Source organism: Watersipora subatra, chromosome 1 (genome assembly GCF_963576615.1).
Source record: "Watersipora subatra chromosome 1, tzWatSuba1.1, whole genome shotgun sequence".
Lineage (NCBI taxonomy): Eukaryota > Metazoa > Bryozoa > Gymnolaemata > Cheilostomatida > Watersiporidae > Watersipora > Watersipora subatra.
In genome coordinates this window covers 56601426-56619535 of record NC_088708.1, presented here as the reverse complement: position 1 = coordinate 56619535, position 18110 = coordinate 56601426, and the positions used below count along the sequence as shown (strand labels likewise).

General features: G+C 37.2%; 1 protein-coding gene across 1 annotated transcript; it reads right to left on the bottom strand.

Moving 5' to 3' along the window:
• Positions 1-15: 15 nt before the first annotated feature.
• LOC137408601 (uncharacterized) lies at positions 16-12518 on the bottom strand. The gene is made up of 19 exons (XM_068095185.1): positions 12388-12518; positions 11411-11609; positions 10936-11045; positions 10196-10382; positions 9409-9614; positions 8848-9014; positions 8228-8383; positions 7834-8050; positions 7397-7606; positions 6775-7007; positions 6456-6687; positions 5946-6049; positions 5280-5462; positions 4997-5179; positions 4591-4744; positions 4283-4421; positions 3931-4046; positions 2207-2293; positions 16-248 (listed from the first exon to the last, which is right to left on the bottom strand). The coding sequence occupies exons 1-19, from the start codon at positions 12437-12439 to the stop codon at positions 166-168; spliced, it is 3018 nt and encodes a 1005-aa protein (XP_067951286.1). The 5' UTR covers positions 12440-12518; the 3' UTR covers positions 16-165.
• Positions 12519-18110: the final 5592 nt, after the last annotated feature.

Genomic DNA, 18110 nt, shown 5'->3' with positions numbered 1-18110 from the left:
TAGTGTCATTTCATCATTCATATACATGTATTTGCAAATGGAGCTATTATTTCCATAAAATCTTACACAAATAAAAATAATTGTATTCATTATGAAGTAAAACTTCACTTATTGACTTGATACGTAGAAAAATATAGACAGTATTATGCAGCAGAATCTGTTTCATTAGTGAGGAATGTTTGCAGTGAAGAAACTGAAGAGAAGGGCAGCGAGTCCAAGCAGCAAGGATGGGGCAGCAGATGCAGCAGCTAAAATAGAAAGTAAACGGTCATCAGCTTGACAGATATAACTGGTCTGTTTTGTGGAATGGCTAGAATAGTGTTCTCAAAATTAAACAGCCAATCTGAAACAATTTAATTTATACTTAGAGTTGCGCCGATTTTGGTACCGGTGCCGATATGGGCGTTAAGTATCTGAATCGGTATCGGGCGATCTTTACTTGAAAATCTGAAACTTCAGATACTTTTTACAGATCAACTACTGAACAGAAAATAGTATTTTAGCTTGTTACAGTGATAAAGATTATCAACTGCAAGTTCATTACCCTTCTTGATGAATTTCGGGCCCGCTACACTATTTATTTCATGTCTATAGCCGGATCAACATAGTTGAGGAATTGTTTGCTTTAGTCAGGATGTGATCGCAAAGTGTGGTATTTCCCGATTACAGCAATGGGGTTTATTGCAGCCAATCACAAACAAGATAACAAAGAAAGGAAACAAGAATGCAGTGGAATATTTCTATTTACTAGCATTACGAAATAAATTTAAGCAGGCGATGCATTAAGTTATCTACCTCTTTTTTTATCCTGACGATACTTAGCTTGTTTGTTGAGTTGTTTCGTTTGGTTGTGTAGTGAATGTAATTTGTTTCTCTCTTTTATTATATTTATTTACACATCTGCTTACGAAGTTTGTCTAAATAATTATGGTCCTACAGATGATTTGATGAGCTAGCTCTTGTGAGTAAACTATAGCAGGTCTTACTATAAAATTGAAAAATGCTGTTCTTTCGCAGGTGCTGCTAACGTTGTTGTTTTTGTTGACAACAACAAAAAATAAATACATTAATATGTATAATTTTTATAATAAAAGGAACAGTTATCTATGCAACACAAAAGATCTGAATCGGATTATTTTTTAATTAGACTCGGTATATCGGATCGGTATCTGAATCGGCCGGTGAATTTAGAGCCGGGGCATCTCTAATTATATTCTCACTCTTGTTTGTTCACACTAATTTTAACAGTTGATCATGGCTGATAGCTAAGGAAATCATCCAAAATGATGTGAACTATTGCCTTTGGTGCTATTTTGAGTAATTTGTAAATATAACGGTAGTCTGTGCTACTCACCACTTTTGAATGTGCCTATTATGTGTATATTAACCCTGCCTAGACAGCTGAATCTAATAGTCACCATTACAATGAATATATTTCTGATTTTAAAGTCACTGTACATAGCATGTAACAGCCGGCCAATCAAGAGCTTTGCAACTCCCTATGTGAACATGTCAACAATCTTTCAAATCTATTACTTGATTGACTAGTCACTGTTGTATCATGGAAGGTTGATGCATCACAAACGTTTTTGCGCCACTGTTTTGGTAGAACACAAGATTATTGGTCACTGTGAAATGATAAGAAACCTTGCGAAAATAATGTTAGCGGTAGTACAGTCAAACTCTGCCTTTTAATTTAAAGTATAGGTTAGAGTAAGTTATTTTGCGTGTTTCCATCACTCACTCTAGTACTGAACATACATTTAATATTTAATAATCGGCATGTATTTAAAAAAGATAATACATAAAAGCTCATTTTACTGATTATTGCTTCATCAATATAGGTTTTCCATGTAGCTCTTGCATATTTTGGTCTAATGCATTTATTTTTTGCGATATGCAGGTAATAGAAGTATTTTTGTTGTTTGTTAAGCTCTGAAATGAATTATACAAAATACAATGTATTCTTACAAAAATATTAGCTCCAACAAATGTGTTTTAACATACAAAGCAAATAATTGAAGGTTGGGAATTGAATTGAGTTGTGGTTAAACTGTATACACCAAAATATTTTTCTTAGGACAGCGGTACTGTCTAAATTTTCACAATTACTAAAAATCAGTTGCGTAGTGAGATAAAAAACATTTATACATACAAGGAATTCACAAATGTAAATAATTTTGATGAGCTACTGAAAGCTTCTTACCTGAAAGGCATGTGTTCACATCCATTGGCTTATACCTGTTTATATGATCAGCATTAAATTTTGATTTCAGCTCTGTTGCTTTTTCACCTGTCAACAAAGTGTTAAATTAAAGTTGACTAGAGCTGCACAATGATCGCCGTTAATTGAACGATTAACGCGACCAATACAAATAAACGATTAAATGAGTTGGCCAATCAATCTTCAATTAAAATACTACCGAGGTGATGATCTTGATGTGGTTCCTTTCCTTTGTACTGTTTAGTACCATACGTTAGTAATACCAATGATATACAGCCCCATGGGGGACTGTATATCATTGGTAATACTAACATAGCAGGTTACTACCATTTAATTTACTAACAAACAAATATTATGATAAGCAACACTTTCTTACCAATAAATTTAACCACAATTATGTTGCACTCAACTATGAAAATACAGTGAGTCGCTAACATTGAACTTGTTTATACAATACAATGCCCAAGCGCCATGCCGATCTAGCTGTAAGCGGCCATATTGTTAGTTGTGTAAACATCTTTTTAGGTAATAGCAACAAAGTGATTTCAGTATTATTTAATATTTTACAGTTAATTTTTGTTTATTTTTAAAAACTTTCTCAAGTAAATTATACATGTATTTTCATTTTTCAAAAAAATCACAATCATACTTTAGCTTCAGAATATTAGTAATATAAGATTGACACTTTATTGGAACATAAAAGCAGAAAAATGTCTTCCACCCTTGGTAGCACATTTCTGTAAGTTCTTGGAAGCGTAAACAAGAAAGCGAAGTGCAGTATATGCCAGAAAGAATTTGCTCACCAGCACATCATCATTAAGATATGTTTTAACTAATTTTCATCCTACCGCGCAGAAATCATCACCAGCTGTCGCAGACAATAACTAATACTACTGACGGCCAGACCAGACCTGCCAACCCAAGAGTGGGGCAATGCGTGAGATTTGGTTTTGGGGCAATTGATGTATCAATGATAGTATATATAAAATTGTGGAAATTGGGGCAAAAATCTCACGCATTTTCATTTTTTCTTTGGGGTGATTGCGTGAGTCTCACGCCCAATGCGTGAGAATTGGCAGGTATGGGCCAGACTGACTACCGTCACTACTGTCCCCTGTGAGCGGCTATTCTCTAAAGCTGGCAATATTGTATGTAGGAAGAGGGCACCTCTTTATTCAGATGATGTGAATAAACTGTGCTGCCTCAACTTTTGGCTGACTTAATTATAGACTTTCATAGATAGTTTTCTTACTCATTATAATTATTACATTGTAACTTATGTACATTGTACATAACATGTACTACTGCTAACAATTGTTTAAAATATAATTAATCTATATGTAGCTGTATTATTTGTTTTGAATATGCAGGTTTTTGCTAGATTAATTCTAAGATTAATTGAAGATTAACTGGTTCAGACCAGTTATTAATCGCGATCAATTTTTATAATCGTTGTGCAGCTCTATATTAAAGACATGGCAGCGATTAAAGTAATTTGGTAATTTGAATGCACCAAGGAATACATGAATGAGTGAGCAGCCTTGCACATCATATATAATTCCCTATTTGTATGCCTCTTGCACCATCATCAACATACCACACTTCTCGTTGTAAAGCCCTTTTGCCAGAAAGCATATATAGATGTATGTATATATGTAGGCTTATGAAGAAACAATGAGTGGCGATCAGTTGGTAAGTTAACTAACCTGTAAAGTACACGGAGACAGTTGTACAGATACCTTTCTCCTCGCCAACACCTACATACACGATGTGTTTGTAGAAAATGTCCATTGAGTCAGTAATGGCTGCTGTCATTCCCTCTCTGTCGATGAAACAATCAAGAATAAAACTAAATATCTTACCCAAAATAAGATTGTAATACTCAACATCTTGGATATTTGCATGGGTAACAAAACTTGCATTACTAGCTATTACTACTAAGAGCCAATTATTGCCACTAGACAAGATGGTGCGCAGCATGTCAGTCAGAAACACCATGACTGTTGTATTATGTGGGCAAGTACTAGCAATGCTGTCAGAGATAACTTATCTTCTCACTTGATTTTGTGTTTGTCCAGTGGAGTCTCTATATAGTATTGAGTCATCTCAGTTAGCTGTCCTGTTGGCATGATATCTTGGCAGGCTATCCTTGCTGCTCCTGAATCCTTAGCGTGTATCACCAGAGATTTGGCCAGGACTGCAGCGAGAAAGCTCTCATTTGAACCATGTACATATGCTAATAGAGCTGATGAGAGCAAATTTGTAATTGACTGACCGTAAATTTGTACATTATCAAATCTTCCAAATATAATTACTTTTCCGATGAACGTGTGGTGGGATTGTCATGATATCAACTTTAAGCTTACCTGCAAACTTGCCCCTCAATGACAAAAAGTTATCATTGAAAACGTATCTAGTCGGGTTGTCCTTAGTCCCGATGTTTATTTGACCAAGCTTTCCAGCTAAATCCCCGACTTCACATTTCCTTGGTGTCTCCAAATCACAGTCGGTTTTGTAGGTCTACCAAAATGACATGTACATGATACATTCCATTTTTAGTTAATGAAATGAAACACTGTTTTAAAATTATGGATAGGTTTTAGTTCATGACCCAAATGCCAAACCAAATACAGCTAATCTCTATCTTGCTGCATGCATTTTACTCACTAGTTTCACCTCTAGACTTCTGACAAGCTTATGTGTTTCCTAGCGCTCAACTGATTTAATATACTTCAGAAGTTGATTATGGCTCATGTTACTATTCTCACTCACTTGAGTACTGATGTCTACGTCGAAAGGGTTATAGTGAAGACCAGCAGTTGAGCAATCTGTGCCAGCAATGCTATATTCGTGGATGTGCCAGTTGTGATTGCGTGTCTCCGTATTGCTATGGCGGTGCCAAAGCATCATCTCGATGCTCACATCGCTCTCCCCATCCGCTGTCACCACTTGCGACTGGAAGCGTGGGAATCATATATCAGTCTATTGCATGCAACCAAGCAAAGATTTGACAGATGAAATGGACTAATGGTAATGTTAGCGGAGACCGTCTTACCAGCTGTATGTGCCCTTGTACGTCGCCGGTGAACTTAGAATAACCTTGAATAAGCGAACCGTTCATAGCTACCGTATCCCAGACAGTATTTGTGCATTTCCACCTGTTGACAGGGTCATGGATAACAACACTCCTTCCGACAGATGAGTACGGTCCACTCAAAGGCAGGTTGGAGTCTTGAGCCTGTATGGGTGACACATATTAGTATACTGTATAACATTCAGATCTGAGCAACATTTTACTTAGTGAGCTCATTTTACTAGCTAAAGCAAAGCCCTAGTTACTGAGTTACCATACAGCGATAGCGACACCCCCATATGGTACTGCAATGCCAACATGGAAACAGCCATGTTGTTCTCGTTTTGTCATGATTCATCATCGCCGTTTTGAAGCAAAACAACCATGCGATGCGCTTTTTTTGTGCCATAGAAACAGCTTTAACGATCAATGACATCGCACTTGTGAGTGCACATAGGTCTTGATGTAAGATGTTGCACAACCATAGCTCTCATATGGAAACATGATCTACTTGTCAGTCCAGCATGGCGCTTTGGCCCTAGCCCACCCAGACGCCGCTACATTATCGCTGTACGGAGACCACGTAAATGTGAGGAACAAATGTGTCATTCTAATAAGGTGATATAAACAGATTAGTTGAGTACTTACCTGGAGACGGTAACTTTTTAGACCATTCAACATTCTAAATTTGTTTGACAGGTCTCCGATTTCGTAATTGTCAAAGGAATCGTCATTTTTCCATTTGATCGCTCCTATGAACAAAATAATATAATTCTAAGCAGTTCACAGCAATAATGAAACGCTTCTTCGCAATTAGAGAGCTCCTCAGAAAATGAAGCTAGGTAAATATCTGTATATTTATAATTTATAACTGAATTTAAAAACAATGCAAAATAGCAGATTGCAGTAAAATTTTGCACTACAAACTATATTGTAAGAGCGTATCTTAGAGGTCAATGTTCGTTGTATCATAAATATCATCAATGACTGGATTTACAAGTTAATTTGCGCAACTAAATGAAAAAGCTTTCGGAGAAAAAAGCATTTGACACTGGCGCACCATTTTTAATCAGAAAACTTGACAGCAAAATCAGTTGCAAATATAGATGCCTGAAGGCGTACCACAAAATAGCTATCGAGTGTATATTCATCACCTACCCAAAGGATTATAGTGGCCACCAGTAGTTCCGCAGACATTGCTGCCAGGCTGACGATTATTGAGCGGGTATTCATGAATATGATAGCCATCACCCTTTCCATCTAAACCACTCAAGTCAACCTTCAATGCGGTCACACTACCGATAAGCCCGGATGATGACATCTGTATAGAGCCTGTTGCGGTCCCTTCCAAACCGTACCATTGGGTCTCTGTTGTGACCACAGGCGTGAGCTGCCAAACCAACCAGAATATATAGCGACTAATTCCACTCAGCTAGTACAAAGTTTTCAATCTTCATTTTCATTGTGGCCTACTTACCTTCTGTACAATGTCTGCACAGGCATATCGAGCAGCATCAGCAAACTCCTTGTGAACGGTTATGGATTTATTAATGATAGAATACGCGGAAGAAAGGGGAAGATCATCGGTGTAAAAATATTTTGATACTTTACTAGAGGTCATGTTGACTGTTTCATTATACTTTTTGCTAAGGTCACCGATCTCACAACCAAATCTGTTGATTTCGCAGGCAGGGTTGTACACACTCTTATCTGCAAATGAGGGATATGTGAGTTAGAGTTGTCTACCTGATCATACAGAGATATCTTATTCCAAACCAGTCCCTGACATTTTATCACAGTTTGAAGCTTTCAATTTGCACCACATTTGTTAGTTTATCATGGCTGTTGTCATGGTGCTCAAAACAACGCAGCAGATTAACTGTGCAACTAATTGTCAAAATTTTTTAGAGCCTTTAATAAAATGCGTTTACCTATTAAATCTATTACATATAAGTAATATATTAAATCTTAGAGTAACATATTAAATCTTACTTGCTGATCTGACACGGAGGAAGATTAAAATTTTGCGAAAATCATAAAATCCAAATGAAGACTTAAAAAGGGTAGCTTTCAGTTTAAACAAAAATTGAAAAAGTTACCCTTTACTGCGACATCGAAGGGATTCCAGTGCTCGCCTGTTGATGCACATCTTCTCTGAGTAGACATATAATCGTCTCCGACAGGGTCACTGTGTATGTGATAGTTATGATTGTATGTGGCCTCACTTCTAGCTCCTGCATCTGTCATCTCCACAAATACCGATGTGTCATCCCAGGGCATGTTCACTCTCTGCACGAACATCAGAGTTCCTGGAATAATCCAACAGACAAGTAGACCATGTATCATAAATCAACTTCATGCAAAAACCTGCGCTTTAACATTTCAGTTAACTTTGTTTAAAAATCATATTTACACATCCTTTCAGTTTGAGTGTAACAATTTTATGAGTAGCAGAAATCCAAAAAATACTCTTTATAAAAGTTCATTGCATCACTCTACGCTTTGCACTACTATACAATGGAAATATCAAGCACACCTTGAATTTCCCCGTTCACCTCTGACTTGGCCACGGTGACTGGTCCAGGATATCCAATATTTGCGCAGATCCACCTGCTTCCACCTGGTGCATGGATGACCAGACTCCTACCCACAATGCTGTGTTTACCAAACAAGGGTAAGTAGAGATCCATGTATGTCTCATTGACATCGAGCTTGTTTCTCAGAAAGCCATGTTTAGTGCTCAAGTCTCCTATCTGAAAGTTTTTGTAGAAAATCCCAAAATTGATAAGATGTACCCAAATGATATGAGTTATGTCAATTATGAAGAAAACCATTTTATACGTTTATAATTTATGACATCTAAAGTGAAATACCTATTTACAGATTATCCATAAACTGGTTGTAAACAATAGAATGATCAGATGATCTACCTCTGCGAGTTCCTGAGTAGCCCCTGTTGTAATGCCATTGAAGGGATCAAGATGTCCACCTGTACTTTCGACACCACACAAGTCGGTGTTAGAGGTAAACTCATATGGCAGTGGATAAACATGCACATGGTACCCATCAGCTTGTCTGTTCAGATTCTACAATATGTTACACTACTACATTCACACTCGCTAACAGTAGTAGTAGGCTGATGAGCAGATATCTCTTAACTATCCTATTCGTTAAACATGAACTTACACTAAATCTTTGTAGACTTTTGTCAGAAAGTATCAGCATTTTCCTATCATTTGCGATTGTTTGTGAGATTTGACTGCCAGGATGTTTCAAGATTAAAATTGACAAAACTGGATGGTGATAAAAACGCTCAGGTCAACCGAAAGTGCGATTATGACGTCTATAATTGCAAAGAGCGCGACCAAATAGAGACACAACGCTTCAACTTAAACGCAGTAATCGATATTAACTATTGCAACGAAAATGGCTAGCGACTTCATTTAGCCTGCATTTTCCTTTGGAGCGATTTTTAATTTTTTTCGTCAAGACTACCACATAATAAAATAGAAAGTGTACTGAAGGGGAGATGTATTTCTACATGGCTTACCAGTAGGTCGACAGTAACAAATGTAGGTGTGTAGGGATTTTCTTGTGTGAATTTAATCGTGCCCTTAACTCCATCTCTACTAAACATGGCAGTCACTGTCTTTCGCTCAAATTGATGAAAGTTGGCGCAAGATGTGTCAGGATCTTCACCGACCTTGACCCAGCCGCCTAACAAAACAATTAGGATTGTCAATGTCAAAACTTTTCATATGAGTACCAAAACTATTAAGCTATCTCATCAGATGACAAATTGAAGGGGTTTCAAGGAAAACTCTGGCACTACAAAGTAGATGAAAATATTTTCAGAATGTTTTCGATATCTTATACTCTTGTGGAATGCTCAAATTCATCTCGATGCATCGACACTAACAACACAAAAGATCTGAAATATTTAAATCCATCACACATATCCCGAACAACCCATTTCTTCCAAGGACAACTCTTTTGTTACAAAATCGCAACAATTGCCTAGAAATCTAGTTCTTCAGCAACATTCAGATTTGTGTGGTCTATCTACTAACACCGCCAAAGCATATTATTCTATAAATAGTATTGAACTTACTAGAGAAATCAAATCTACGAGTGTTGGGCTCGACATACGCCATAAAACGTATCATTCCATCTCCTGGAGCTATCGGCACATCACGGATTTCCGCTATCATGTTTATGGAGGAGACACGATTGTTGTCACACCTATCCGAAGCTTCAATGACCTCTCTCTGAGCGTGAGGCAGGTCAGACCGAATGTGTCCACCATAGATCTTTAGCCTACAGGAAAGTTTGACAAGTCTACCGAGAGTTGTTCGCTAACTTACGCGTGTTTGAAAGGAATTAAAATTGCTGCTACCCTCCTTGAAAAATACAGCTAGGACGCAGAAAATCAAAGACAAAACAAATCGCAATAATAATCCCAATAAAATGTTATTACAGATTACATGGATTCCTAAATTACTTGCTAGTCAATTTGTAAATCAAGCTTTAAAAATTACAAATTTCATAGTCAACCGTAGAACGGTGTAACCTATGAGAATTCTCGCAATGAGAATAGCAAGAACACGCCAGACAATTTTACTATATTCCCTCTTTAGTAAGAGAAATCTTTGCGAAGTGAGATCAAAATTAATTGACCACATGACTCCTGGGAACTCAATAAACATACCACAAAGCAGATCGAAATCTCATTGGCTGTGGTCCAACTGCTGGCATTCGTGCATAAATGGAAGAACTTTTACTATAGTTTTTTCTTGTTCAAGCATACCACATATAAATTGATTTGGAAAATATCTCCCCAAAACCTTCTCGAGTTCAATCTACAGTACTATCTACTAATTTCCATGTATCAGACTCACGATGTCCGGCTCTGTTGTAGTGATCTTGTGCTGATAAGATCGGTGAACACTGCATATCTTGGCCCAATCTCTCTCACGTGTATTGTGCCTGCTATATGACCATTGACTGTTGCAAAAGATACAGGTTCTGCTCCCTGTATAGTTGCACAGGCTCTTCCCTGTCCATTATAGAGCAGCAATGTTCGACCTGGGATAAAACATTAAATTATTTATTTGGTGATCTAACACCAAATCAAGGCAAACTTGTAACACGCTTCACTCGCAAATATTTTGCCTTCAAGATTTCTGTAAATGCAAACATATTTGTGTGACTTTGAGAAGGCTTGATCAACTTTCAAACTTGAAATGTTGAATGCTTGGAATATTTCTACATGCTGCTGTAAACGCCTAAAGTTGTATCACGTCTTGCAACACCGATATATCGGTGTTGTATATCGGCAAGGTGTATATCGGCACCCTGTATATCGGCAAGGTGCTGCTTGTCACCCTAGATATACATTTGGTTGAACAGCAAATTATGACAGTTTTAATACTTTGCTAAAGATTCACTAATCAACCTTCCTAAAAAGGTGTTTGTTGAGACGCTGAACGCATCGGATAAGCTCATCCATCTTTAAAAGTGGCCTTTCACCTCTTCTAAACTTCTGCATAAGTTGTGGTCTACACAATATAATTTAAAACAGGTATGAAAGAATGCTCCATAAGTATAAAATACAAACCGAAATGAGACATTTACTTACCTAAAATTGCATTATCTCCAACTCGTAGCGGGACACCATTGAGAGACACCCGAGTTCCATTGACGGTGCTTTGGTCTATCACACTTCTATAGCTTCCCAAGTCATGGATACTGCAAACACTTGTATATATAGTGCTGAGTTACTGACATCTACTGTACAATTGACAGAATTTGAGAGGTCCCAGAGAGGTCTAGCAATGACAATGTTTGGTAATAAAGAGATAACTACGACACTTGTTGCCAGGCGATAGGAAGCTATTAACATAATTCCAATAGTGTGTCAATATTCCATGCATTTCTAATTAGTTTTAATTATCTTATTATTTAAACATATACTAACACAAATCCTTGGTTTGAAATAACATTTTTAGTTGAAATCTTCAAATTAAAGTATTATTTTTCACAAAGTCAAACATCAGACTAACAAAGTGAAGCATAATCTGGGAGAGTAGATATTGTTTATTTAGCTTATTTACCTTCGACCTAGAAAAGCATCGTTGCAGGTTTGACTCTCTGTAGTTAAAATAGGGAGCTCTCGTATCTCCCACTGAAACCAGCGCTGAACATTTATGTATATGGTCGCTGAAGTCGAGCTTGTACCTTCTTCCGTGAACTCCACGAAACCCTGCACACCCGACATGTTGAAGTACGCGCGCACCTCCTGTCCGGTCACCGCTGAAATGTAATGTTGAATTATTTCACTAATATTCCTACATATCTATTAGTGGACAATGTATCAAGCAAACTGAGCTCATTATAATACCAAACTACATTTTATTTTGAATAAAAGCTACTATGGCAGTATTAACTGCTGTGATAACCATGATTATAGTTATTCTCAACTAAACCCCAAAGTATTCGAGTAATATTCCTGAATCAAGTGAAAAACAAAACTTACTTAAATATAAAAATAGAGTAAGAGGGTGAAGGATTATAGCAAATAACCCAACAGCCAGCAACTATCACTGCACAGAATTAGCAGGGCAGTTAAAAAAAGAACCTTTACACATTTATGTTTTGTAGTGACACATTTTGAACACAAAGAGAGTATAAAATACGTATTATACATAATATTTTTAAAGTACACTAAATATTTTTGTTAATTAATAGATTTCAAGCTAGATAAGCAGCCACTCAAAGTAGTCATTTAAATATAGGATCAGCGGGTTCTAGCAGTCACTTCGCTAGTAAAATTTGTCTATGGAAAAAAATTACCTACAAGTATCAGCATGAGGATAAAGTTCACACAATGAAAGCTATAAAGTGTTAGAAAGTTTAGTAGCCATAAGCATGGGAAACTGTTAAATTGTCTTGACAAGGCCCATGATACTTCTTTGTTATTTCTTATGATTACGCAATTTATTGCAGTAAGAACAGATGGTATGAACAATAAGAGAAAGTTACCTTTGGTACATACATACTTTGTATGTTGTTACGCATATGAGAAACCTACCTGCAGTGCATTGCAAGATGGCAACAAGCCCAAGATACCGACGCAGCAACATTCTAACAATGAGTTATGTAGCTAAACTGTAGCTATGTAGCTAATACGAAGCCAAATTGTGTGCACAAGGTACAACGCTGAGTCCTCTTCAAATCAAATAAGATGCCCAACTGCTAATTTTTATACATATGCTCAACCTGTTGAACGACCTTTGACACAAGCTTTCATTGGTCAATATCAGTTTGAATGTGGATGCACCTCATTAGCATAAAACAACCATAGAGGTCTATGGATACAATACATAAAAGCCCTTATGCTAATTATGGGGGTTTAAACTTCAATAAACATTTTTCACCGTGTGACAGATATTAAATGTCAGAACCAGCATTTGCATAATGCACTGGAAACCTTACCAGTTGTAGTATCACAGACATCTGGACTATAGTAGGCTTCCTCCAGGGCTTCTGGCTCAAATCTTTTACTCAAGTCGATTGCATCCAGGCCTAATAAATAAATTGTGCAAGCTTACATTCAATTAGCTAGTACTCACCAGATAATACATCTGAAATGAAAAAAAGTTTCTTGCAAAAAAACTGTGGTGAAGGCATTTGGTATTTCTGAGCATTTATACCAAAGGCTTGAGGTGTGTAAGCTGGTGTAGCAGCCTTGCTGTTACATCAACAAGACCTGATGGACAGGCCAACTAACTAATTTGCACTGTTGTACAGTCATCCATCGACACATCCCCACCGGAATATACGTTCTCACTGCCAGTTTCAACATTGTTCGCAACAGCAACTGCAAAATCTGACCTACAAAACGATGCTTATTAGGTTACTACAGACCAAAAAAAGTTGACAAATAAAATTATCTTTTCAAATTGTCTGCATTACGGTAAAGCTAGATCCAAGTTTGATTGTTTTCCACCTTCATTGTTCATGGCAGTACATGTACAGCCACATTCTACTGCGTGTACTCACTGCGTGTACACGCTGCGTGTACTCAATGTGTGTACTCACTGCGTGTACACGCTGCGTGTACTCACTGTATGTACTCACTGTCTGTACTTACTGTGTGTACTCACAGTCTGTACTCACAGTTTGTACTCACTGTCTGTACTCACTGTGTGTACTCACTGTGTGTACTCACTGTCTGTACTCACTGTGCGTACTCACCGCGCGTACTCACCGCGCGTACTCACCGCGCGTACTCACCGCGCGTACTCACCGCGCGTACTCACCGCGCGTACTCACCGCGCGTACTCACCGCGCGTACTCAACGCGCGTACTCAACGCGCGTACTCAACGCGCGTACTCACCGCGCGTACTCAACGCGCGTACTCACCGCGCGTACTCAACGCGCGTACTCACCGCGCGTACTCACCGCGCGTACTCAACGCGCGTACTCACCGCGCGTACTCAACGCGCGTACTCACCGCGCGTACTCAACGCGCGTACTCACCGCGCGTACTCAACGCGCGTACTCACCGCGCGTACTCACCGCGCGTACTCAACGCGCGTACTCACCGCGCGTACTCACCGCGCGTACTCACCGCGCGTACTCAACGCGCAGTAATCGCAGTAATCGCAGTAATCGCAGTACTCGCAGTACTCGCAGAACACGCAGTACTCACAGTACAAGTAAACATTATATACTTTGCCTATTGTAAAGTTTTTTCATTATTTCGCATAGCAGATTGTATAAAGTTTTTTTTGGCCATGCACAGTTGCGATTTTCATAGTAATCTACCAGTTGTTCTGTTAGCTTAGCTTATCATAGATCATAGCTTAAGACAAGCCAGCAGCTGCTGCTGATGGCTTGTCTTAAGCTATGATCTATATATATTTATAGATATATATGTTTATATATGTATACATATAGATATATAAGATATATATTTTGAAACGAACTAAAATCAACAATTATATGATTTTAGTTCGTTTCAGTGACATGTAAATTGGCGTGCCAATTTTCGCACGCCAGTGTTGTCATGCGAAATTATCATAGGCCATAGGCGTACATAGAGTGATATAGAAACCCACAGTAATTATCTAATGCCATCACCTTCAGGTAAAAATCATCATCATTAAAAATAGTAGCAAAATAATATGTTAATATTATTATATTTATTATGTAAATAAATTAAGAGAAAAAATAAACAATTCTTGCATATAACTGTGTGTATAAAAAGGCTAATGTCCCACCAGAAGCTATCCATCAAAACTCTGAATACGACGATACCGGTACGTCTTGATACTGGTATAAATGTAAAAAAATCCGTAATGTCTTTGTCTGACCGAACGGTGAGAGAATGTAGAGGCTATTCTTACCCGAAATAATACAATTGTCTGCATGAAAAGTATTGACCTTCACCGCGATTTAGCAGTTGAACCTTGCGAAAAACCGAAAATAGAAGTTCACGAAAACGCAAAAACCATTGTGTTTCGTAGAGTTAATAGAATTCATACAGTTTCAAATAATACGTCATTTAGCGTGTGCATATAGTAGTATAGGGTATATAATAAGGCGTCAGATTAACACGCCTTTGGTAGCTCAATGGTGGAGCTCGTGGAAAGTAATCTTGGGAACGAAGATGAAATCTCTGCAAGTTCAAGTTCATCAGGACACGGAATTTTAATTCGAAGATTGTAATAGCTGTAGCTGGACATACCAAAGAACAGACAACAATAGTTGAGAAATATATATATACTAGCTGTACTACTCGGCGCTGCCCGGGTAATAAAAAGGTCTTTGGACAGAAAATTGATTTTTTTTATAACATATAGCAACATTTGCCATTCTAACTTTCATACTACATATCATGAAATAACGTTTTGTGTAGTTGAAATAATTTAAGAGAAAATAAAAACAACTGTAAAAGTTTTCAAACTTTGTCAAACAGTCAAACAATTGTAAATTTCAAACTTCACATCAATAGGAAAATGTTTTGTGCAAGTCAAATAAATAAAGAAGCAAAATAAACCAACTATAAAAGGGTTTAAATGTAAATGTGAAACAATTAGCAAGTAATAGCTAAATTAAGTCTGTTTTGCCATGATTACAATAAAAGATGATTCGGTAATGATACAATTAGTACAAATTGAGAAAACAAAATAAAAATCTTGAATATGTTAATTAATAATAACAATCCTTACATAAAAGTGTGTTTATAAAAAAATCTTACTGTTTCATCAGAAGCTATCCATCAAAACTTTGACTACGACGATACTGGTACCTCTCGATAGTGGTACAAATGTAAAAATGAGGTATCGTACTGTCTTTGTCTGACCAAATGGAGAGAGAATGTCGGGGCTCTTCCCGGGGACATAATATAACTGTCCACGAGAGAAGAATTGCCTTTGACCCCAGATATAGTAATCGAACTTTACAAAAAATATTTCTTACCAGGGGCATTGTAACGCGTGGGCGCAATGCTAAAATAATTAGCGTGTAGATAAGATATATGATAACGATATGGCTCAGTGATAGAGTGTTTGGATTAGCGTGTAGATAAGATATATGATAACGATATGGCTCAGTGATAGAGTGTTTGGATTAGCGTGTAGATAAGATATATGATAACGATATGGCTCAGTGATAGAGTGTTTGGATTAGCGTGTAGATAAGATATATGATAACGATATGGCTCAGTGATAGAGTGTTTGGATTTAAAACTTGCATTGAGTCTCCGTGAGTTTAAGTCCAGCTAAATGTCTAATTTTAATTACAAAATTGATTGTTGTAAAATTTTAATTACAAAATTTTAATAACTATAGCTGGACATACCGAAGGACGACAAAAGACAAACTTTGAGAAATATATATAGTATATGTATAGACTAGCTGCGCTACCCGGTGTTGCCCGAGTATTTAAAATCAGCTTATAAACAATGAGAGGTAATGAGAGCTGCCTGCCATTTGCTATTAGCCTGGCACATTGCCAATGCATAATTTGAGTAAGCGTACTAATAAGAACTACCCTCTCCGTGAGTGACGTTACGCAATCACTCCGGGTAGTACGCAAAGCCGTTGTGTATTTGCTCCCATATAGTGACATACATCGCCTTGTAAATTGCTCAAGCTCATGTGACTGAGTTGGTACAGCGTCTGACTGGCAACCAGAGGGTCTAAGATCTTCTGCGATACGGAATCGTTATCCCAAAATTTTAATAGCTATAGCTGAAGATACCGAAAACAGACAACAAACTTTAAGAAATGTATACAGTATACTGTATATGGAATACGCTTGTATTAGTATTATATATACAGTATACTGTATGTATAATACTAATACAAGCGTAGTCCATGAGCTACAATAGAATGTAGAATGTGACACGCTCAGCTTTCATTAATATATGTTCTTTTATATAACTATTTGGCCCAATGAGCAAAAATCTTGGACAATTAGAATATTTGACACATATACAACTAGTGAATTATATTGCATAATTGAAAAATATTGCATGCATTCTGTCAGTGTTTATTAACATGAAATTTGATTTTTAAAAAATCAAATAATATATTCGGGAGTTGTCTGTTCTTACTTGAAAGCACTATCTGGTATTGGTATCTCATACTTGGCTACTCGAGTCATGTCACCAACAGGAACAATATTCCCACAGGAGATTCTCTTGGGTCCAGCTTCTTGTGAGGGTATCACTATAGACCTGCCCACAACTGAAAGGAAGATAACAATTCAGAATAGGGGATACAGAACCAGCCGCTGTTGTACATTGGTCAATGCATTCAGCATCCACCTCTGATTCTTGTCCTGCTTGAACAATACAGCCAAACTTCGATGTATAAAGTTAATCCATTTCAATGTCTGCTTCGTATGTCAAAACGATTGTATGTTAGAGCAAATATCTTTATAAGAATACACCATGATTTGCTTAATTCGTTCTTACACCGTGATTTGCTTAAAACGTTCTTGAGTAGAAAAACTTAGCAATAAACACTTGAGACAGAACAGCAACTAAGCTAAAAACTAAATTATATTTAAGATACCAAAAAGGAAGTTTTTATCATCTATTAAAGTCTAAAGACCAAAATTATGGGAAGCAGAACTGTTTACATGTGCACTGATTTACAACTTGCAATGTTTTAAACAACTTCGGATGTTGTATGTTAAAGATTATTTGGTATGCCATATTTTGATAAGTTGAGGGTCGATTATAGGTTAATAGCATTGCAGCACACAGGTTACTATTGACAGTTCTGATCAACAGTTTTTCTAATGTTCTTCTTCTCATAGTTTATAAAATTTTAGATTACAATTAACTGTTGCGGCTTTTTCTTTGCTTCAAGACTGTATAAGACAAAACGAAGATCTCATTAACTTACAGAATATTGAGTGCGTACAGTCTATTTACTATGTAGAGCACAGGCTATAAACTACACACCAGTCAGTTGAATAGCCTCAACTCTTACCAATAAATAAATAAATTAGTTAGTCTGTACTCACAATACTTCCCACACTTTGTTCGGAACCAAAAGAATATCCAACAACTTAAACTCATGCAATGATATCGGAACTGTCTACACATAAAATTCAGATATTAAAACTTACTGGAGAACTGTCCAGTTAAGGAAAGGAAGTGATCGTTAAACACATATACTGTTTAACGAGTTTTTCAGCCATGTTCCAACCATGAGCTCACACTTCTTTGGTGTTTGTACATTGCAGTCAGAATTGTAACTCTGAAATGTTCCATCAGAATTATGCAAAACTGT